The sequence below is a fragment of the Symphodus melops genome, assembly GCF_947650265.1.
Source record: "Symphodus melops genome assembly, chromosome: 15".
Classification (NCBI taxonomy): domain Eukaryota; kingdom Metazoa; phylum Chordata; class Actinopteri; order Labriformes; family Labridae; genus Symphodus; species Symphodus melops.
The window spans coordinates 12,427,946-12,451,719 of record NC_136705.1 but is presented as its reverse complement, the minus strand read 5'-3'; the positions used below and the strand labels follow the sequence as shown (position 1 = coordinate 12,451,719).

Genomic DNA, 23,774 nt, shown 5'->3' with positions numbered 1-23,774 from the left:
AAAAGTTTGGCAACACCTGGGAGCATCTCACTTAGACCCCACAGTATCGCAGATGGCCCTTAGCCTTATGTAGGCCTTGGCTATATGACACAACATGATGCTGTAATGGGAGAAAAGAAGCCTTTTTCTAATTCTCACTAACTATAGAGATATTTAACCGACCCTAGTTCTCTACTGTACGGGTATAATCAATAAATTACAAATTCGTCATTACTCTTGTTGGAATTTCTTTCATGTCACATTACCACTGCAGCTGTCTGGGTGCAAGAAAACACGAGCATAGAGTGAAGAGATCCACAGATTTTATCATTCCGTTTATCACATGAATGCAGCGTCACGTCGCACACTATAAGCCAATCAGAGCAGGAGTTCAAAGCGTAACTTGGCGGTTATTGGTTAATTCATCTGTCAGTTATGTTCCAGGGCGTCACCGCTCGACGCAGCTGTCAGATGCAGGACCAGAGCCCCTCTCTCTCACAAACGAGAAAAACACGGGGGTTTGTAATCTGCAAGATACATGAATTTCCTTCATTTCTGTTTAAAGATGGTCTGCTGAGTGAGACAGGTAAAACAAAATTTCTTATTAGATCCTTTTAAATCATAAATATTTTCCGGATGTTAAAGGTAATATAGCTTACCGTGACCTCCGATTTAACCAATAGTTCTGTTTTTAGCACCTAGCTAACGGTAACGATCACCTGGCAATAACATGGGCTTTGTCATGGACAGCCGATATCTTGCCTTGATATATTTGAGTTGTCTGCTGTTGTGTTTCCATTAAAGAAAGCTTCTGTAACTGTGTGAAGCTGGTTGACTTTACTGTGCTAATGCTCATGCTCATACTCAGAGGCGTAAACAGGGACCCTGAGACCTTTAGACAACAGAGCAGACCCTCATCCTCTTTTATGTCACCACAATATGCTTGATGTTGAGTTTAGTCCAAAGGGAAGACATTAGCATAAAATGACTTTAAACTTCTATGTTCCCTCCTTTCACTGATTCCTGTCACTGAATGTTTTTCCATCCTTGCCTTCCTCTAGAGATATCCCTCAGCATCACTTTACATCTCTGACCCCATCTTATCATCACCATGGAGACCGCCAACAACTACGTGCTGATCCATGGGAAAAACATATCTCACAACACCCTTGCAGGCTCTGCCGCTGTACCCCACATGTCCATCGACAAGCTGTTCCCAGCTCTGCTTGAGTGCTTTGGCATCATATTGTGTGGTTACATCGCTGGCAGGTAGGCATCTGCAAAAAAAAACCACTAACAGCCATAGACAAAACAATTGAATTAAAGCTTTTACTTGAAAAGACTTGCTTTAATTGGCCCTCAAATAAGGACATTATTGTGCCTACAGGGCTGATATCATCACAGAGAGCCAGGCGAAGGGTTTGGGGAACTTTGTGTCCAAGTTTGCTCTTCCAGCGCTTCTCTTCAAAAACATGGTGCTGCTGGACTTTGGAGACGTGATCTGGGCATTTCTCTGGAGCGTGCTGGTCGCCAAGGTCAGTGTCTTTGCATCTCTTAGCAATTTTTGTTTTTCTGCACTTTCTGTTAAATATCAACAAACAGTTCTCTGAAGTCACGTCATATGGAATAGTGATAACAATTGAACCAGACCGGATGTTGTTGTGCCCCCCCCCCCCCCCCCCCCCCCCTCCTGTGTGTAGGTGACAGTGTTTGTGCTGGTGTGCGTGCTGACTCTAATGGTGGCCGGTCCAGACAACAGATACAGCAAAGCTGGTCTGTATGCCATCTTTGCTACGCAGAGCAATGACTTTGCCTTAGGATACCCTATAGGTGAGGCTGACATAAAACACTGATGTAGAATTCCACACAAATTGTCAGTTAAGTTAAAAAAAAATTAAAAAAACCCCACACTATTTAATAAAGAAAGGTATGCATCTCTCTCTTTCTTTCCTGTTCTTCCAGTTGATGCTTTGTACCGGAGCACATACCCAGAGTACCTCCAGTACATCTATCTAGTCGCCCCTGTGTCCCTCATGCTGCTCAATCCCATCGGCTTTGCTCTTTGTGAGGTGCAGAAATGGAGGCAGGCCAGCCATTCACATCACAGCACTGTTGGTATTGTGGGAGTTGTAGTCCTACAGGTGAGCTACAGGTGTTTTTTTTTTTAAAAGTATATCACATATTGACAACCTTACATTTTTATGGTTTGCAGTCATTTTACTAATGTTAAGATATTAACTGCCGGGTTTTTTTTATCCATCACACATTCTGTCTCCTCCACAGGTGCTGAAGAACCCAGTGGTATTCATGGTGATAGTGGGAATCATAGCCCACTTTGCCCTGGGCCAGCAGATCCCTGCGGTGCTGTCTGAGTTCATCGATGGCCTGGCTAACTCTTTTGGAGGTGCAGCCTTGTTTTATCTCGGCCTCACTATGGTAAGTTTACTTATGTTGAATCCTCTGTATTTATTCTACTACAAGTCAGACTTTCAACAGATCTGAACGTCATCATCATTGTGAAGTGATATCTCTGTCTCTGTGGCAGGTTGGCCAACTTAAGAAACTAACCAGAGACACAGGAGTGGCCCTGATTCTCCTCATCACAGCCAAACTGTAAGTCACATTGGGATGGTGTATGTGTGTTAAAATTATGGGATGGCCTCACGTACTACAATATATACTGTGTATTACACTACACTTTATTTAATATATATTATTATTTATATATAATTTTTTTCCTTGCTATTTATTATAAATTCCTCAGCTTAAAAAAGTGTAAAAAAAATGTGATCAATCTACCTGTGACAAAACCTCAGCATGCTGTTGTATTTCTTTCTTGAATCTTATCATAATTATCTATAAAACATCTTTTAGAAGAAGGATTATTTTTTTGCATGGGAAATTCCATTTTTTTAAAAAAAAGAATAATCTGAGAAGCTACTAGGGGTTTTTGTACGAAAAAGTTTTCAAAATAATTTTGATTTTAACTCAACCACGTAAACAACATTATGATGGAATCAGTTCAACAGTTTATTTTGCGTGTGCCTCCAGCCTGGTGATGCCTCTGGTCTGTAAAGACATGGTTGATATTCTGGATGTCGGAGTGAACAGCACCAGTGCCAACCACACCAGTCTGTCTAACTTTGCTTTCCTATATGGAGTTTTCCCGACCGCTCCTAGTGTGGCCATCTATGCTGCACACTACAACATGGAGCTGGAAGTGGTGAGTGCCTCTCATCCGGCAGTAGTCTCCCTTTAAACAGCATTGTTTGAAAATGACTTTCAGACATTGGGAACAAACAAAGATGCATGGGCTAGCAGCTTTTGTTTGTGAAAAACTGACTCCTTACACTTTAACGGTTTAATTCTTTTCTACCTCCTCTTTACTTGCGATCAACAACGTTCCTCCTTTTTAAAAGAAAAAAAACAATTCCCTGCCTACTTCAAAGTCATTTAAAAAAAAATCCCACTAAACGTTTGAACCGGATCAAAGTCAAAACTGGATCTACTGTATGAACCGCTGGGCTTCAGTCAAGTCACATGTGAAGAGTAAGCTATAAAAGAATCTCACACAGACATGCAAAAAAAAAAGAAAAAAAGAGAGACATTTTTAATGCCTTGCCAGAAATCCACCGTCAAACTGTATTAACAGTCACCCATGACACCGCCTAGTTACATTCCTCTTCTGCAGTTACATGGAACGTTAGAGTAAAAAACACTTTCTACCTGGAAATCACAACCAAGCCTGTGAAATTGAAAAAAAAAATCTCATACAGTTTTTATTTTCAGGTCCAAGTTGCCTGCTCAGTTTTTTTTAGTTTTTTTTTTGATGCATCAAAATTACTTTTTCCTTTCATTTGACCTCTTGTTTATCTTATGTGTTTTAAAATGTCCTTTTCTTACAGGTAACATCGGGGATGGTCATCAGTACATTTCTGTCTGCTCCCATCATGTACGTCTCAGCCTGGTTATTAACAATCCCCCTGATGGACCCGACCCCCCTGGTGACAGAACTTGAAAACGTCAGCTTCAACATCAGCATAGTCAGCCTTTTAGCACTGGTTCGTTTCGATCATTTTGAATTCCCCCCCAGTGCTTCCATTTATGATTCCACACTCAGAAGAGTAAAATAAAAGTGTGATCAAGTATCTTGCTTCTTCTCTTAGGTGTGGACCATAGTGGTGATGTTGCTCAGCAGAAAATTCAACAGACTTCCTCACCTCTTTGCCTTGAATCTTTTCTTGGCTCAGGTCAGTCTCCAGTCACTGGAAGAGATTGAACGTTTGAAACAGTGTGTGGGGTGTTTATAAGGAGCATGTGCTTCTCCAGTATTGTTCGGTGTGAATGATATTTGGAGTTTTGTTTTTTTTCTTCTTCTCAAGAACAGTAGCACCTCACATTCACGTATCCTTTGCCTTTCTAACTCGCAGTACTGTCTTTTCTCCAGTTCTTGGTGTGTGTCAGTATGATCCTGTGGAACGTCTTGGTGAAACAAGAGGGCAATTTGATCGGCAGAATTATCACCTTCACGCTGCTTTATGGCTCTCTGTACAGCACCTACATCTGGACGGGTCAGTGTGTATATGAGTGAGAAGTTCAGAACCCTTCGGTAACCATCAATCGGGACAACATGTGACTAAAAAAGGAATTGTTTGTGGGTGTGTACTGCTGATTGACTCTAACAAGCTTCATTCTCTCGTTCAGGTTTGATCCCCCTGTGTCTGGCTCTGACTGACAGAGATGATCTGCTCAGACTCCGACCAGGAGTATTCATGGTCCTGGGTTGGGGGTAGGTCAGCATGCAGAAACACCTTTAGAACATTCTCTGAAACCTGATGAAGTATTTGTTGTTTTAATATTTACATTGATGCAAAAAACAATAATCAGTGTGTGTGTATGTGTGTGTGTGTGTGTGTAGGGTTCCCTTTCTAATGGTTGGAAGCCTTCTGGTATTTGGAGAAAGGACTGAGACCATCGACTCTGCCTTTTTCTATGGCAGGGCACAGGTTAGAGAAACGTTTGATTCAATTCAGCGTCTTTTTTTTTTTTTTTTTTTTTTCTTCACAAGGCTTTTCTTCACATGTTTTATGTCTCCTGTCGTTGCTCTGCTCGAATCTTTTTATTTCTTATCAAAATCTGTTAAGGAGATCTCTAAATGTATAATAATGAAACACGAAAAAAAATATATAATATACAAACAGAATCCTCATTAAGCAGTCCTGGAAGTTCTGTTATTTTTTTTGTGTGCGTCTCCCTACAGATTATTAGCACGGCAGTAGTGCTTGCAGTCAGCCTTGGGCTCGGTGCAATATCTCTGATGGGCCTCAGCCAGGGAGACAGGGAGCAAAGAGGCTACGAGGCCCTGAACAGAGCTGCTGTTATGGGTAATAATGATGAGCTGAGGCCCCCTGCTGGCTCAGAGGACTCGCGACAACCACAACAACAGCTGACAGCAAATTCGCCTGCCTGCAGCATCAACTCAGGTGACTCTAATCTGTACTTAAACGCTGTTAGATTTTTTTATTTATTTTTTTATATTTCTTTATTGGCTTTTGTGCCTCTTATTGGAGAGATAAGACAGTGGACAGAGATGGAAATCAGGGAGAGAGAGAGAGAGTGGGGATGCAGCAAAGTAGCCACAGGCCGGAGTCAAACCCGGGCGTCTGCGTTGAGGACTACAGCATCCATATATGGGGACGTACGCTCTAACCACTGCGCCACCAGCGCCCCCATCGGGTTGGATTTTAGGCAGCCCTTTGTCTGCTGTGCTTTCTGCTTACTTTTCCCCTCTGTTACCAGACCACAACGGTTTCTCTCCAATCCAGTCCTTACCGGATATGATAGCTAGCACGCGGAGGGAGCACACCAACAGCACAGGTAACAAACAAACAAATATGATACTTTCCAATTCTATTTTTTTTAACTGTATGACCTGCTGTTTGACTCTGATGTCTCTATATTAATCTAGCTAACGCAGAAACTATAGCCAGGCACTGATAAAAGTCTGCTTATTAAATAATACATTTCTCTATTTAACGCAATTATACTTTAAGTGGTAACTTGCCTCCACTGGGAGTACTGGTATTTATTTCTGTGTTGTTAAAAGTAGGAAAAACAAAGTCAGTTGAAACATATTAAATGTATGTAAGTGTTAAAAGCGTTGATTAAAACAGAATGGAAATATCAGTCAGAGTGGAGTTAATCACTGTTGTGTTACATTTCAAGGCCACAGTGGGGCGCTATTAGACGGGCAGACACTGGGCTCTACCACCTCTGAGCAGCCGCTGGACCTGCCGCCGCCCGGGCTTCAACCCACTGACGACAAGCAGACAGTCAGGCACGTTCTGCTCTGTCTGCTCCTCAGTGTCAGTCTGCTGGCGGTGAGAGTTGAATTCTCATTAAGGGAGCGAAGTGTGTTTGTCTCTGTGAAAGTCTGAATGTGATGAGCAAATTAGCAGGGGGGGGGGGGGAGAAGTCACACACTGACACTCTTCACACATGAGATGCTAGTGAGCCTGGTGAAAGTATCGTGTCTTTCACAATACAAGCTGTTCCACGGTTTACTGATCTGATGGGAGGGTTGTGCGTCTTTGTCAGTAATAACAACCAGAAAGACACATCGTTGTTGTCATTTAGATGTTTGCACACAAAAAAAAAAAAATCAAAACAAGCACACTCATCAAAAACACTTCTGAAAGTTATTTTCTCTTGCCTTGTTCTTCAACTGGGAGCTCAGTTGTAAACTTGACGCGTCAAATGTCCTGCTCTCTGATTGGTCACTGCTGTGTCGTCCTGTTTGTAGAACCTGTCCAGCTGTCTGTGGTGGCTGTTCAACAAAGATCCTGGTAGACTTTACCTTGAACTGCAGTTCTTCTGTGCTGTGGCCAACTATGGACAGGTAACCTCACGCGCGTGTATGAAAACAAAACTTGTAACCACAACAGGAAGTAATTACTAATGCTTTTTTTTTTTTTTCGTGCAGGGTTTCCTGTCATTCGGAATCTTCGGGCTGGACAGACACCTAATCCTCCTGCCTTTTAAAAAGAGGTGAGAGTTCTTGACAGTTGGCACCTTGTCTGACATGTATAGTGAAGTTTCTGGTTTCGATAGAAGAAGAGTTCAATGTTTTTGTCTCTTAGGTTTTTGGGCCTGTGGCAGGGCAGGGACGTCGATGACTTAAGTCCTTCAAGTGTACCAGAGGAGGTCAGACTCACCTGTACCCAGTTTGTCCGCTACCACAAAGACCAATGTGTACAAGACATTGTGCACACACGCAGGTATAGCGACGAGTCTGAGCGTTTACATGTGGTGTACCATATGTTTTGTCCTCATGATGAAAAAAACATTCCAGTATGTTCTCAGTGATTTCATGTGAATTCTTTGTTTTCAGATTCTCGCCATATTTTCAGCTTGTTTGAATTTTTTTATACGAGGCGCGAAATACACATCATGTACACCTGTGGAAAACCAACAATTTACATTTTTACTAAGCTTTGACTTTATAGTCGTTTGTATTTCCCCTGGGACTTTCCTATAACTTCCTCTGCATCCTTTTTTGCATTTTTCTCTGATTAACTGTTCTGCTGCAGCAACAATCTGAGCCGATTTATTTTTCTTCAAATCGTAGTTCGTAGTACAGGATGAGGATACGGATTAAAGGTGTTTGACCTAAATTTGAATCTGGTCGGTGTTGTGCAGGATGTAGTAAAAGTTGTGAATCTGTAGGGGGGAGAAAAGAAAATAAGCTGAACGATGAAGATGATTTTTCGCCGTTCTGCTTTTTGACAGCATTGAGCCAAAATGATGTCACTGGTTTTGGACATAAAATGGAGCTACTGTGCTATCTAACTCAACAACAAACATCTCCTATAATAACCCTACTCACGCTGACTCTCTGAATTTGTAAGGGTTCTTGAATGCTTTTTCTTTTCTTTTATTCTAACACTCTTTCTTTCCTCTCTCTCCTTTTGTAATCCTCCTCCTCTCCTTCCTCCACGATGCTTCCCTCCGCCCGCCCTTTCCCCTTTTTTCCTTTCTCATTCCCCTAGTGGCTCAGGGGAGAGTGTGAGCGCTTCCACAGGTGAATCATTCCTCTGATAATAACAGGTTTGGAGGAGTACTAGAGGAGGAGGAGGAGGAGGTGGTTTCGAGACATTCCCCCTCAAATCAGCTCCATCAACTTGACCCGCATCAGGATCCTCAGGAGCAACGAAACCCCAACCTGCAGAATCTGCACCAAACTCAAGTTCCAGCTGAAACCTGCAGCCAATATTCCCTTCCCTCTGGATCCACGTTTGATCCTGACAGTGACCACACGGCTCAGGTCCCAGCTCATCTCCACCCACACCAGCATGGTCTTGCTTCAAGCTCAACCCATCCCCAGTCCTGTTCGGAAAGCGCGTTTCGGGGAAGTGACTTGGTGGACTGGCTGACAGAGCGGGGCTTGTGCGCCGGGCGAGCCGACGCCAAACTGTACTGTGTTCGGCTTCAACAGGGACGAGTGATTGACACCACGGGAGGCCAGGGCAGTTTCAGGGATGACCCCGCTGCGCTGTACAGCTTCACATAGGGAGGAGCAAGATGGGGCGGGATGGTCCTATAACACTTTAGAGGAGGTACAAAGCTGAAACCACCACGACCCAGTCTGCAAACCAAAGCATAAGTGCCTTATGGTGCAGTTCTTTCAACGACCACCAGGATACTGGTTAGGTAATGGCTTACTGACTCACAACTAGCCTGATAAAATGTAGTTTATCCTGGTTCAATCAGGGGTTTTCAGGTTGATGTTTACAGGTATATTCAAAAGGTGTGTGCGCTTTGATTGACAGGCGGTCGAAGCAGCTCGCATGTCAAAGCTGTTGTTGTGAGACCGTTGGGGGGAAAAAAAAAAAAAAAGAGGAAACAAGCGCTCCCCTCTCCTGACTCTGGACTAAATCTTCACTTCAGTTTAATGTGTCATCAAACATGAGCTCACTGAGCTCGCTTTCATATCAGCTGTATGATTTTAAACGTCCTCTCTTCTGGATAGCTGGCAGCCACTCAACTCCTGAATGAGGCTGCACATCTTCAACGTGTGAAGGACGATTACGCTTTCTGATTGAGGACAAGTTGCCATTCGTCAGCCTGTCGTTGCAAAACACTCGTTTCATTTGTGTGATATTGCGCTCAGTGTATCCATAAGCTTTGAGAGCTGCTCGCTGAAAACCAACATCATCTTGAGTCACGCCTGTTGTTTCAGCTTTTGATATTTTTGTAACCACCCTGAGCCATGGAGAAAAACTTGCATGACACGAAAGCGGAATAGACTACTACTTCAGCACTGAACCGTTTGCACTGACAGACTAGTGACATTGTTCACAGGCAACACAACTCTGATGCTGCAGAAGAAGATGATATTTGTTAGCTTTGCATCGTGGTATTGCTTTGCTGCTGTAATGTTGGAACTTTTGGTCCTGATTTCTTTTCCAAGTCACAAATTGACTTTATTCAGCGAGGGTGAGAAATTAGCAGAGAAGCCTTTACCGCCTCATGTGGCACAAGTTTGATTTGAAAAAAACCCAAAAAAAAACGTATTCTTGGCCACACCTGAACTTGTGTGAGGAAGCACTAATACATTTTTTTTGTACACCAGATTCTTAATTCGAGCATTTTATTTTGCACAACAGTCCTTTATCCTGACACCCGTCTGTTGACATGCTTAAATTGTTGCTACTGGATAACACTGAGAAAGTCGTGATTACTGTCCAAAGCTATGCCAATACTTTATGTAGACAAAACTGACATAGTAGGAGAAAGGTAGGTCCTGTATGTTGACAGATTGTTCAGCTCACACTGAACGTCTGCCAGCACTCTCTACACTACACGTATTGTTTGTGTTTGATGTGTGTAAAATGGATGAATGGTGATATACGTACGTGACAAATGTTACTGGCCTTTTTTCCGGAACACTTGATTAAATTTAGAAGAAAAAAAAAAACCCTCCTATTTTCTAAATGCATTTTCTTTATCACAAGCCTGTCACTAATTTGCAAATATGTCGGTCTTCCAACAACTAACGCCACGTTTGTTCATGTGAATCACGCCAGGTTGTTATTTTTACTGAGATGTTTTAATGAGATTAGTGCCTGCGCCGATGTGAAGGTGTGCGCGCGTGTGTTTTTGTGTGCATGGAGAAAAGTGTCTTGAGTTCTTGGTGATGTGTGTTTTTAAGTGTAGTAAAGCGCTGAGGGGGAACAAGAGCGATGTGAATACGAGCAGTTACTGTGTGCTGTTGTTTCACTTTTTTTTTGTTTTTGTGTGTTCCTTTGTGTTGCTCTTGTTGCTGTAAATCAATCAGGGTAAGTGTGACCGTGACAAAGGCACAAATAAACTGAAAATAAACTACTGTTTGCATCCTGAATGTGCGTAATTCAATCATTTAAAAAAAAATAATAAATACGACGCGGTACAAGCAAAGGTCAACAGAAATCACACATTTATCCCAGTTATAGACATTCGACAGAAAACCAAACTTTTTTCACAACATAATGGATAACACCATGTCCATTTTTAAAGACAGTTTTTGTATCTTTTTACTTTGAATGTTTTTTGCATTTTGGTAAAAAAAGAAAACTTCCTAGCATAAACAAAGCCCTTCATGGTTAAATTAAGACTTCCTGTGCAGCCTTGTGCACTTTCCTGTCCGAACATCGTGACACTCCGCATCATCGCTTTCACACTTCGTGACCAGAGCTGCTACACTGACCCATACGTGACTCCACTCTGTGACTGTACAAATCCTCAATTGCACTTTCAGGCTAAAAGATTGAAGGTCATATATATACAACAAACATTTCACAAAAGATCATCTTAAAATGATGATAAACCCTTTAAACTCTACATTAAAAAAATGTACAACAACTTTTGTTTCGTTTATCAAGATACATCATGAACGTGGAGCGAACTCACTTATGTTGTTTTTTTTTTTTTTTAAATCAGGAGCTACAGTTTAAAACGACTATATAAAAAAAAATCTTTTCTGCTGAACACTCACTTAAAAAAAATAATCCCAAACCAGTTGAACTGAAACAATTAATCAGTTTAACTGATTACAAAAGACAGTGCAACATCACTCGCAGTAAAAGGCCTCGATAAGAATGACTCACGATTGTCTAAAAATGTAAAGGTTCCATATTATACTTTTTTTTCTGGTTTTAGATGCTCTTTAGTGTGTTTTCCAGGTGTCTTGTTCAGGTTCTCCGACGTCGTCCTGTTAGCAGGGATTCTGAGCGTTTGAAATACAGGCAGATGAGAAAGCCTGCATGGAGCGGCAGTAAGTGAAAACGTTTTCGTACATTGTGATTGTGAATGTACTTTAGTAAACACATAAAATAGATATATGAACCCCCAAGAGGGCATAATATGGGACCTTTAAATTGAAGAGTAACTTAAAGGCAGAGTTGGTCATTTTCTCCAGATATACGTTTGAAGATTTTGGTTGCATTAGTCTTTAGGTCCTGACAGAAATGATTGACTCGTGCTCTGAAAAAGGAACAAAAAAAATCTGTAGCGGTTGTAAGCACTTAAAAACTTCGACCAATGTCTGCCACGAGGTACCAGTTTGATAAACCAATCATGACTCCCTGTCTCCCTGCTCGTTCTCTACCCCTTACAGGCACTAGCTCACACTCATGCTGTTTGTGCTGAGAGTCTGTCGTTGGCCGTTGTTACCAGTCAATAATCTGTTTTTTTGAACATGCATTATGGTAAAGTTTAGTGTTTATTTACCGCTGAATGAGGCGTGAGACAACATTGTTGAGGGGTGTGGCTTTTGAGGGAGCACAGAGGGGAGGGGTCAGGTGTTGAGCTGTGGTGTAGATGGAGCACTGAGGGAATGCTACTTTCAAAATCATGCTAGTTCTCGAAAATGACCAACCCTGCCTTTAATCACAGTTGAAGGATCTCTGAAAGTCTCTTACAACTGTAATCACGCCCAACAGCGTGCTCTCTGTCTTTGTTGAGTCCATCATTAGATGATCTTCACAGAGCTGCAGTAAACCCCCTGTGGTTACAGCCTCCACTACATTAAGACACATGTTCAAGTGCTTTAGGAAAAGACGGATTCACACTCAAAGCTTGAGACTTTGAAAGAAAGAGTATAAATGTGCTTGAAAAAAAAAAAAAGTCTTTAAAAAAGTCTCCACATTGACCCTGAAAAAGTAATGGCAGCAAACGGAGTTAGTGAGTAAACATTAATACAGAGCGAGCCATGATTGTCTTTGGGGTTAGTTTTCTCATCTCTTTAAACCACCGCGGACTAAAATCAACAACAACAAAAAATGGAGCACCTCTAGTGTGTTTAAGGCATCACTGGTTTCGTCACAGCGGGGGGTGGGGGTGGGGGGGGGACAAGTGGGGCTTCCTGCACAGGTCTAAACTAGATGTTTATCACACGGACAGAATTCCTTTTTAAGCTCTAGTGATGACTTGACAAAGAGGCAACACACTGGAAAGAGGGTCACATTTACAACTGTGGTTAGTATGTTGACACGTAGATCATCAAAGTGCATAATTAGCCGCTGGCAACTTTTATAACGGGCAGCCTCTGACGAAGCCCCCCTAAACTGACTGTTTCACTGAGATCACAGCGATCATGTCTGTAACAACAATATTGTATTTCACTAAAATGGAAATTACTATTTGAAAGTTAAAATTAGGCCCCGTATCCACCTCATGTTTTGTTTTTTCATTTCTGAGCACCAGCTTCTTTTCTCAATTGTTTTCAATGATGGAAGAGCGTTTGTAGCAGAAAGCGCCCAGCGTCTTTTCTTCCCAGCCCTCTTCCTTTTTTGTGTGGCTGCTCCGAGCACTCAAGTTAAATATCTTTCACCTTTAAAAAAAGACGCTGTTGATGTCACTGGCGCACTTTTCCCTGTATATATATATTCCCTGTATTTTTGATCGTGTCTTCTACCCACATCCTCTTTGCTCCGTGTCTGATTGGGCCAAAAAAAACGATCTCAAATATAAAACATACAGTAAAAAGTAACAACAGACTGCTGTTTTTTTCTCAGTGCACAAACGCGTCATGAAAACCCTCCCGAGTGCACAGCCAGCACTTTTCTTCCTGGGAAAAAAAACGGCCTTAGGCTCGAAGATTACAAAATAAATCATGGTGATTTAACACCATTTATTATTACAGTATTTCCTTTTGAATAGTAACTACTAAGAATCCATTCAGCTTCCAATGTTAAGACCTTATTTTCATAGTAAATCCAAGTACACTTCCACTCAGACGAGCTCCCCAAAACTCTGGTACCTGTGTGAAGATGTCTGGAGTGAGGAACATAGACTCTCTAACGTTGGTGCTATGTTGCCATAACGCACTTCCAAAGTTCAGAACAGAACATAATATAACGAATAAGGAGAAGTCTGTCAAGAGGCTGTAGATTTCAAATGGCCTCATGCCTACCATTGGACGAGCCCAAACCACAAGATCCCTCTGTCATGCCACAATCATTTTCTTTTCCAGTCCTGCTTGACATCATCCTTCCTGGGTCCATTATTGTCTATGCCGTCTACCTTGAGGTGAGCTTTGCTGTAGCGTTTGATCAGCGCTCCGGGTAGGAGAGCAACGAGGGCGATGACCAGGAGCTGGGCTAGTGTCCCCCAGGAGAAGATATCATCAAGAGAGGAGATCTCAGAGAGCATGGAGCCCGTTCGTACACAGATAAAGTTGTAGGGGATCAAACCTGAGGAGGAAGTTTAACAGCTAGGTTACCAGGGTCTAATAGTGCGGCGTGTGTGTGTGTCTTTGTTTTAAATGTGTGTGTGTTGTCTCACCTATCAACACAGAGAAGAAGAAAATAGGTATGGGGATGTTGAGGACAGGACAAGTGATGTTAAGGAACCAGTTAGGTGTCATAGGGAAGAAACGAAGGAAAAGCAGGAAGAAGAACAAGCTGCTACGATTTTCCTCTACCTGGCGGGGAGGAAAGAAGGACAATAACAAAAGGATAAAAGTAAAAGAAAAGGAGGTGGACAGAAGACAAAAGCAGAAACAAATCCTAAAAGAGGTTCTTTTTTGTTCATGTAAATATAGAGATGCTGACAAAACAGCAGGAAGCTACTTACACTGCTTTAAAAACTGAGGGCAAGTTTTGTTTTAATAGCAATATGTAGCAATATTTCTTTATTTGTCGTTGTTTCTGAAAGCCACTGTCAGCTGATTGTCGAAAGTTATAAACATGAAAAGGTACGATTTTTTTTCTAGAGAAAGACGTAAAAAGCTCAGGTGCCAAGTTAATAACAGAAAAAAAGGGGTGAAAAGAAGATGACATTTTAAGCTAAAGGCCAAAGCCTGTAGCTCTGCTAGCACTGGTGTACAACACGTTTTCACAGACAGACGTGTCTACCGTACCTTCCTCTGCAGCAGAGCCACCTTCTCAGGGAAGACTTGAACCACGTGCTGCTTTCCAAAGGCCGAGGAGAGCAGGAAGCAGAATGTGGAGCCTGAAGTGCTGAGCAAGCAAGCCAACACCAAACCCTCCCAAGGCCCAAATGTTGCACCAGCCAACATGTTCTGAAGGAGGGATGATCGAAGAATGAAAAAAAAAAAAAAAAAGTTGGTTTACCTTATATATATATATATTAGACATAAGACACTTTCTTTTTATTTTTGCTGTTAAAGAAATGTATGTGGCAGTTTTAAAGGCTGAATACGAAGATTAAACTAAATCTGAGTTTCACTTTGAGTTCAGAACTTTTACTCCTCTAATTGGAAACTTTTATACACTCCTGCAGATGATAATCAATATGAAGTACGCTAGATGAAACCCTTCAGTAAACTAGACTTGAAGCCTGCCTAGAAGACATGAAGAACTGAGTGACCAGTAGTTTATCAGTTTCAGTAGTTTGTCTCGTATCACAGACAAAACTACGGTTATTGTGTAAGGTTATCTGAGCATCCATCAACCGTCATTGGATGTTTGACTCATGAGGGTCATGAGATCATCTTTGTTGAGATATGTCACTCTATAAATCGAATGTGTTGGATTGAAGAATAGGTCTCACCAGGAAGGAGGAGCCAGGGATGGCGAAGGACTGTTTGTAGAGGTAGGCACTGCAGAACAGCAGCAGAACGTAGCCATGATGCTCTCGTTTGTAAAATTTGAGCATCTCAGCGAGCTCTCGCAGCTCATCCAGGTCAGAGGGGAACTTCAACCTACATGGAATGGAAAGACACATGGTAATGTTGACGAGTCAAATAAGAATAAACCCGTTAAATATTGCACTAGAAAGAGCCGAACAAGTTACGCAACAAATCGAACAGATTAGAGTGTAAGTAATTCTAAAGAAAATTTAAAAAAAAACAGGGAAGTCTGTTAATCATCAGGGCATCCATGGAGATTTGGATCTGGAAGGACAAATTGCTTTCGGCTATTTTTGAGTGAGGACGATGAAAAACATTGAAGCATCTTAAGTTATAAGAGAAACTTACAACTTACAATGACTTTTTAATTAGCGTGAACAAAAAAAAACAGATTTCATTAAAAAAATAAAAAATAAAAAATCCTTCCAGCAAATAAAAAAAAACTGAGGGTGTATGGGTGTGTTTCTGTGTGTTGATATGTCAGTGTGTGTGTGTGTGTGTGTTCTTGAGTGGGTTAGTCAGTGGGACGGTAACGTGATACATTTGATACACAGACAGAAATAGCGTCTCTGGCTGCAGACTTGAGCAGAGGGTAGGAAGACGGTTGTATACACACACACACACACACACACACATGGACCCCCCCCCCCCCCCCCCCCCCCCCCCCCCGAAACTCAAGATGCTGACTTCCATTACCACCTGCTGGACATTCAGTATCGCTTCTTCCTATTGGCCAGTGGACATACATTCTGTTCATGCATTGGTCATCAGGTTGATGATGCTATAAGTGCTAGGATATGCACTTGCATGAATGTATGTACAGTATTTAAGGAGGGAAATGTGTCATCGTGGCAATTTTAATTTTGCTTACACATAACCTCGACAGAAACAACCCTGCACGCGCACACAAACGCACATACGCACACTCACACCAGTATTTATATAAAGGGAAAAAGACCCCAAGGAGAAGGGGGTTTCAAGTATGAAGTCACTTAATAGAACTGACATGAGGCTGTGTGGTATCAGGTTCACTGTGGAGAAAACTCTTTTAGCAACTTGAAAACTGTGAAATCAAATTTCACTTTCCATCCTCAGTGTTTGAGATGTCCAACTGTCCAACCAGCTGTCCAAAACACGTTTGATTTACATATATGACATCAAACTAAGAAAAGCAGCAAATCCTCGTATGTAAAGTCGATGTAAATATCGATGAAGCACTTAAAGGATGAACTGGATTTATTTGTCTGACGACAGACTAATCATTTTAGCCCTGAAAGAAGCTTGAAATGACTTCAGGATAATGCATCATTAGGGGCATTTTGGGGCTGTTCAGCAACATTCAATTATATAAACATGTTTTCAAAATAAGAAAAATTAATTATGTGTAACATTTCCTGCTCTGTAGGTGAGTAGACCTAGGTTATCTATTTTGATGAGTTGAGTACTTACTCTGTCCCACTTTTTGACGATGTTTACGCAGACAAATTCAGAATATTCTTTAAGTTCACAGTAACTGTCTCTGCCTCACCTGTCTCCCATGGCCATTAGATGACACGTCAGACAGTGAGGAGGGACTTTTGCTTACTGTAAACGTTTGTCAAAGTGATCTGATGGTATGCCATTTAGATCAGCGGTTCTCAACTGCACAGTCGGGAACCAAAGTTGGGTTACAGAGCGGTTTTCAGTGAGTTGTGAATTTTGTGCCTGGAAGAAAAAAAATGATGGCGCTGGTCGGTGGTTGATCCTGAGGTTAGACCAGTTGGGAACCACAGATAAATTGAAAAATATGAATAACTGTGACAAGAAGTCACATGAATAAAACCGTTTATTGACCTTGTCTGAAGACAGTGTTGGATAGATTTGACATCGGAAATGGTGGCTTTTTAGTAATAAAGAAGACGACTCCTGTCTTCCATTGCTAAGTCATGATGTCAATAAATACAACCTTTTTTTGGACTTACAGAAATCACATACAGTGTCTTTGAAGGGATGTGGTGTGTGTGGTATTAAGAAAGGAGTTACATGTTTTTAGCATTGTAATCCTGGCATTACTGTGTTTGAGGCTCCTATCGTGTCTGACTTATTGGATAACTATCCAATATGATGCTTTTAAATCTACGCTCTGACCAAGTCTACCCCATCTACTTGCATAAAGTTATTTTATTTTTTTAAATTGGAAGGAGCAATTCTCATGACTCTAAAGGCAAACCTTTTGACCTTGGCACGTGCAAAGGACTTGATAGGTAACAGTATGATCAGTTCAGTTTGTGCGAATGCACACATGCCCACACACACACACGCGCGCACGCCCCCACACACACACACACACACACACAGATCCTGCTCTTGGCCTCAGAGAGTCTTGGTCGGTGTTATTCTATCATCCCTGGACATCCTTACATATTACCGTCTGGCACATTGCAGCATACCACTTACACGACTCACACAGACTCACACAAGAACACACTTAAGAGATGCACACACTCCCTTTTAGAAGTCATGTTACCCATTCAAGCTGTAAAGCTGACTGGTACCCTCTCGCTGTAGAAATAATATTCCAGCATTAACAGGGAAAAAGACAGGGATACATTGAAGGTTCACATGACCTGTGGCTGTCATTCTTGAGGGATGGGATCAGAGGTTAATAAAAGGGATCACAACCACTCAATATCTTCTTCACATATAATCTGACCTTTTTGACTGTCCTCTTATTTTGTTTCAGGATGTTCCAAATGAAACAGTCCAAGGGGACAGAATAGCTCATATATTTGTGTCATATACAGGTCTTCATTTATTTATGAATACATTCATTAATTGAAGTGGTTTCACAAGCCAAGGATTGGAACCCCATCATTCAGGGCATACAAAGGGAATAGGAAACAAGGTGAACCCAAGAAACTGGGGAAAAGTTTCACAATTATGACTGAGTGAGTAAAAAAAAAAACTGAAGTTCCACCTATACTAAAGTGGAATCCACTTATGTCCCACACATTACAAGTGATGGTAGAAAATTGTTAACTTATCGAAACTGAGAGTCTGAGACTGAATTGCATAAAATACTTCATAAAAGTAATAAAAAAGTGTAGAAGCATTACGCATAAATAAACCTGAAGTAACCTACTGGAAGTTAAAGTTCCAACTATGTGCAGAAAACCTATATCAGGGACATATGATCTAGATGATAACAATAAAAGCATGTCTATCACTTTAACGGAGTTCATATATTTTTGGGCCGAAGAGAATATTGTTTTTATGTGTGATGAATTATGTTTAAAGAAAAATCTACAGTTTACAAAAATTGAGTTATGTCACTCAAGTATCTCTTCATGAGAAGTATAGCCAATTCTGAATTCTATATCAGCCTACTTTAACCATTTTATAACCCAGTTTATTGATTCTAACATCAGCTAGTCCCCTGTAAATCTAATTTATAATAAATAAATTAAGCTACTTCAGTTGATTTGACAGAGATCAGTTTGCTCTCACTGTGTGGGCTATTCACTTACCTCCTGGATTAATGTATAAATTAATAATCTAATGTTTAGGATTTCTTTAGGCTGTCCATAGTGAAGCACAGTGATTTTCTTATGAACTCTTAACCACATGGAAGTTTCTACTCGGTGTTAAAAAATGGCATTTTTCTGTCCTATTGCACGTACCTGTACTCCTGGACTCCCCCGTCCTCTCCCCCCTCGGCGCCCGACTCGACGTGTTTGGGTCCCGGGGGAAGATGAGTCGACAGCAGGTAGAGGTAGACAGTTGCCGCCACCATAATGGCAGCCAGTCCCGCTAAGGAGCGCATGTTGCCCCCCGCTGAGTCTCACAGTTTCAGTAGGAAACTCCAGCTGGTAACAGTCAGACCAACTTTAAGAGAAGGGAGATCACCAACCGCATTAAAAAAAAAAAAAGTCGACGTGTTGTAGCTCAATAGGACGACACCGTGGAAGGGGGGTGTCTCTTACCGGGAAACGGGTTACATGTCACGGTTGACATTCTGTCTGGGTTCGGCTAAGAGATCACATGGCAGCCCGGAGAAGAACAACTTTCTTAATAGTAGTAATGCTCTAATAAATAAGAGATTAAACTTGTGATGTTGATATCTCATTAACAATTTCAAAACATCATCATTATCCCCCTCCGCCAAATGGTACATAAAGCAGGATAAAATAAATGTAACTATATACCTGTGTAAATACTGCCGAGGGTCACTGTGTATGTACATACACAATTTACCCACTAGAGGGCGAAATAGTAAAGACCAGGTGTTGAGATTCTGTAAGGACCACATATAGACTGTCATTACCAAATGAGAAATTGATAACAAACAGTGGTGTGCTTAAAGATGAATATAACATTTTATAGAATTGCATTGCTAATTATTTCTTATATTTCATTTTTATATTTGTTTCCCTTTTTTAAATTAAAAGTGTCGTTTTATATTTTCTTTTTTTTTTAATATATAAATGTCATGCAACATTCACATGTTTCTGTTGTAAAGCAATAAGGTGAATCAATGTTGAAATCATCTCCAAACGAAATTATATGTGGTTAAGACATACACGTCATTGTCCCCTTGAGGAAATATGTCTTGGACTCAAAGTTTGTTAGCACTTTCAGTGCAAGACAAATTTCCCAATTCAATTAAGCAAATGCACTGTTAAACAAACAGGAACACATGTCTTTCAATCTTTATAGCTGTATGAATATTTTTGGGAAAAAGAAAAAAGGTAAAAGCATTTTTTCTTTGAAACTGGTAGTCAGAAAGAGGTAAAGAGAGCTTTTGAACACAAACTTCATAGTCTAATCCAACTTTATTTGTTAAACACTTTAAAACAACCACAGTTGACTAAAGTGCTTCACAGGAGAATAAACAAATTACAGACCATAGAAAGACATAAAACATGAGTGAAATTAAAAGAGACACAAGAAGAGAAATTTAGATAAATGAAGTAGACGTTTATGTGTCAAAGGCCAAGGGAAAAAAGGTGGATCTTAAGACAAGATAAAAAACGGAGTAGCTTATTATTCTGAGACTGCCATTGTGACGCCTCATGGTCACAGGCAAGTTTATCTGTGACTAAACACCTGGAGGTTATACAATCATGCACTAAATATTGCTTAAATAGCCCATTAGGTCTCACCAATGTATGTTTTGGAAAACCTAGACATGGTAAGATTCAACAACTACATTATTTGCAAACACCAACCTTATTCACAAGTGCCTGTATGGTTAGGCCTCCTCAACCAGAAATACGACGGGAGGAAACTTTAAAGTACTGCATGTATTATCTTTCATCTCAGGCTGAGTTGCAGCTAAATCAGCCTTTGAGACTGAGTAGTCTCAGAATAATAACCATAAATGTATTGGGGGGGGGGGGGGGTCTTGCCTATACTAACATTTTCAGTGAGCTACTTTTACTTTTACTTTTCAACTGGTACTTTTACTTGTATTTAAGTCAAATATATGAAAGTAACTTTTACTTGAGTAGAATATTTTAGTACTCTTACACCTCAAGTTGCAGCAGTTAAAAATCCAACTCGTAGTTGCAACATATCAGATTGATTTTATTGCACTGGGCAAGTATGCCCTCCTTTGTTGCTTCAACTTTTCCAAACAGAAGGAGAGACTGAGCTCTAAACAATACCAGTATGGGCACTTGCAGCTCTCTCCACTCTTCGATAAATTGAGAAAAATCAACCTCCAACCTACCCAAAAGGCTCTCAAGGCTCCACTTATATAGGAGCTGGAACCTACCAAAAGGGGTTGGAAATAAATTCACTCTCAGGTGAGTGTTACCTGTTTTACAAACAACACCCTGCAATAGGGCTAAAAGCATGTCAAAATACATTTCATTTAAGTAAATAGTTAAACAGCCTTTTTAAATAACATGTTTGAATGTCAATAGCCTAAACATCCCTCCATTTCTACCAAACATGGCATCTTCCACTTGACACACCCCCATATAAACCCAAAACTGTGTTCAGCTCTGTTTAACACTTCCTGGTTGAGCAAGTATAGTGCAGGTAAGTCTGTGAAGCAACAGGTGGCTGACAAGATATATTTGATGTGTAACATGTTTAAATGTAAAAATTACTCAATGTATTTTCTTTTGGTTGAAAGTACAATGTTTGAAGTCATTTATCAATGAGGTATTGATCAGAAGTTATTCACACAAAATACTTGTTGCTAGCCATGCTAAGCTAACATTAACGCATGCTTCTCAAATTGTCAAAAACTCAAGTCTCGAGTCTGACTCAAATCAAAGTAGAATCTGAGTCCCCAAAAGCGGAGTGTCCGAATGTTAGTTTCTTTACCATGTGTAATTGTAATGTGGTTAGCATTTTGTCATTCCGTTAATGTAGTTGCAGTATTTATTTGAAGTATTAGTATACTTAAGTGACGATGTGTTGTGCTAGCATTAGCATTTGCCTCGGTGTTATGTGTCATGGATTTCTTCTGAACTTCTGATTTTGCATGGCACTTTGCTTGAGATTAGCCTTGTTATGTTTTATGTAACGCTTTTGAGGTAGCTTTACTATTAATAGTTTATATTGTACCTATTTATGGATGTGACATTGTTAAATCCCAGAGCCATATGATCATTACATAAATATAATAAGATGTGCAAGCTTCATCTCGTTAGTTCATTGATTGATTGTTTCGCTGTATGAAGGTCTTCTGAACCTTAAAGATTAAAGAAGCTGTTTACACAAACTGTAAAGGTTTGTGTGCACTAATTGTGCAGCAAATATGATTATATATTATACAAATTTCACTGTATGTATACACATTGGAAAATGTACTATAAGGCAACCTATCTTCCCACCTAATTCTAATTTACTTCATCCATTACCAGCAGGATAGATGTTAAAGTGTTGTGAGGTTAGGCCTGTATGTTTTCCTCACTCTGCCTCGACATCTTTGTGCTAAATTACTGGGTTAACGAGTGACCGTTAGGCTGTATTAATTCTAACCTAAATAAAACTAAAACTTCCCAGAAATAATATTTTTAATACACTAATTAAATGTAACCCTCACTCATACAGTAAATGAAATGTTGAAATCAGTAGCTAGACAAGCTAGTGCTACTGAGGGACTGTTTGTATCGAACATCTTCTGCAATATAAGATTTCAATAAGACCTACAGTGTAATTTGTAGTTTTTAAACTCTGACACGTGTTGATGAAGCAGGTCTTGTAGATGTGTAGCACATATTGTGAGTCCTTCTCTGAAAACTGTTATTCAAATGACCCTCCGATGATTTTCCATTCAGAAGTTGATGACTTTGTGTATTTTAATAAAAAAAACTGAGAAAAATAGTATATTTTCAGAAACAAAATACTAACAGCCTAACACACCACACTACTGACCGCGCTCCAAGTTCTCCAGGCAACACCCACTTTTTCAAAAATACTGCAAAAAATCCTTACACTGTTTATGGTCTTTGTCCTGTTGCTTCAAGGTGAGTATCCCACAGTTCTTAACTGTTTTAGATCAAAACAGTATTTTAGTGTTTATAGCTTTAAGTGTATGTTTTACTTGAGTATGATCTTAATCTACTGATTGTTTTTGTATGGACATCAATTTTGACAGTGACATGTTTTTTGTTTTTTTTTAATGATACTTTTTGTCTGCATTTGTTATAGGAAGTTGTTCCATTTAGTTTCATTTAATCACAGACATGAAACACATATATTTGAATATTGTTCTTCTGAAGCCCAGCTGTCTTTATTGGTGTTGTTCGTCTGCTATCAGTCTATAAATAAAATTGCTATTGCTAACCTACTATAGCTCCCACAATAATTATTTCCTTACCCAACACTTAACACAGTTGTGGAGGCTTAAGATCATTGTGTTGTTATATTAGTGGTAAACGACAACTGGATAAAAGGTGAAAGGCTGAAATCTAACTTTCCTGGACATTGAATGTGATTTTTACCCTCATTTGCCCTTGTGGACTGAGTGTGAAAATGAAATTAACATGACAGAAATGTTGGTTTTGCGTGTTCAGGCACGTCTCAAGAAACAAGCTCAAAAACAAGATTGTACCAAATTATACACATTAAAGATTCCTGTGACTGGTACGCACTATAATTAAGCACCAGTAAGTTCAAATAGCTGACAAAATTGTTGTTTGCTTGAGCTGCGATTGCCTGTGGCCTGTATTGTTGTGTTTCAGTAGCAGGTTGGTTTTAGCATGCTTTAGTTATTTCATAGCGTAGCATATTGCACATAAACAGATTGACCCATACACAGAATGACCGTAATCTAAATACACAAATGTGACTTCCAAATAAGCAGTGAACTGTGTTGTTCTTATTTATAGTCCAGAATGTAAACACCCAACAACTGGACTCACGCTTCTCATTCATTTCAGACAGTCACAACTCACCGAGACATTTACAGATGATATAATCGATTTCTGCTGAATTTACGTGTAAAATGTTGCACATTCTCCCTTCAACCTTTTCATCACTGAAATTAAAGACAGATTTGTGCTTAATTAAAGCTGTATTTATTTAAGAGCTCTATTTCTTTGAGAGACTAACAACATACAGAGACGAAGAACATACAACAAAATGTACGTCAACATTTTTTTCCCCATAAGTTATTGTTTGCTGCTGCGCGTGTCTCCAGTGTTCAACTCTAGCCACTCAAATGGTA

At 40.3% G+C, this 23,774-nt stretch overlaps 2 protein-coding genes across 4 annotated transcripts; one reads left to right on the top strand and one right to left on the bottom strand.

Moving 5' to 3' along the window:
• Positions 1–407: 407 nt before the first annotated feature.
• LOC306836098 (lysosomal cholesterol signaling protein-like) lies at positions 408–10,378 on the top strand. Of its 2 annotated transcripts, XM_079363027.1 has the most exons (21): positions 408–565; positions 1,041–1,248; positions 1,367–1,514; positions 1,680–1,809; positions 1,942–2,120; positions 2,263–2,415; positions 2,525–2,592; positions 3,031–3,202; positions 3,885–4,040; positions 4,146–4,229; positions 4,427–4,550; positions 4,684–4,768; positions 4,898–4,985; positions 5,240–5,462; positions 5,779–5,856; positions 6,205–6,359; positions 6,782–6,877; positions 6,962–7,026; positions 7,119–7,256; positions 8,086–8,785; positions 8,818–10,378. In XM_079363027.1, the coding sequence occupies exons 2-20, from the start codon at positions 1,091–1,093 to the stop codon at positions 8,546–8,548; spliced, it is 2,763 nt and encodes a 920-aa protein (XP_079219153.1). In that variant the 5' UTR covers positions 408–565; positions 1,041–1,090; the 3' UTR covers positions 8,549–8,785; positions 8,818–10,378. The 2 variants fall into 2 exon arrangements, with proteins under 2 accessions (XP_079219153.1, XP_079219154.1); XM_079363028.1 differs by lacking the exon at positions 8,818–10,378 and having other exon boundaries at positions 8,028–8,226.
• On the bottom strand, positions 9,570–19,268 carry LOC306836099 (transmembrane protein 41A-B-like). Of its 2 annotated transcripts, XM_079363030.1 has the most exons (6): positions 19,072–19,268; positions 18,769–18,973; positions 15,031–15,181; positions 14,378–14,539; positions 13,801–13,939; positions 9,570–13,709 (listed from the first exon to the last, which is right to left on the bottom strand). In XM_079363030.1, exons 2-6 carry the CDS (start codon positions 18,909–18,911, stop codon positions 13,474–13,476), a joined length of 831 nt encoding a protein of 276 aa, XP_079219156.1. In that variant the 5' UTR covers positions 18,912–18,973; positions 19,072–19,268; the 3' UTR covers positions 9,570–13,473. The 2 variants fall into 2 exon arrangements, with proteins under 2 accessions (XP_079219156.1, XP_079219155.1); XM_079363029.1 differs by having other exon boundaries at positions 18,769–19,268.
• Between the last annotated feature and the right edge of the window lie 4,506 nt (positions 19,269–23,774).

Coding starts and splice junctions, on each gene's coding strand:
- LOC306836098 (XM_079363027.1), top strand. CDS start 1,091: ATGGAGACCGCCAACAACTACGTGCTGATCCATGGGAAAAACATATCT. Junction 5,857..6,204: donor GGAGCACACCAACAGCACAG/GTAACAAACAAA, acceptor TTACATTTCAAG/GCCACAGTGGGGCGCTATTA. Junction 7,257..8,085: donor GACATTGTGCACACACGCAG/GTATAGCGACGA, acceptor TGATAATAACAG/GTTTGGAGGAGTACTAGAGG.
- LOC306836099 (XM_079363029.1), bottom strand. CDS start 18,911: ATGCGCTCCTTAGCGGGACTGGCTGCCATTATGGTGGCGGCAACTGTC. Junction 15,182..18,768: donor GGGGGAGTCCAGGAGTACAG/GTACGTGCAATA, acceptor CATTCCATGTAG/GTTGAAGTTCCCCTCTGACC. Junction 14,540..15,030: donor TCCCTGGCTCCTCCTTCCTG/GTGAGACCTATT, acceptor TCCCTCCTTCAG/AACATGTTGGCTGGTGCAAC.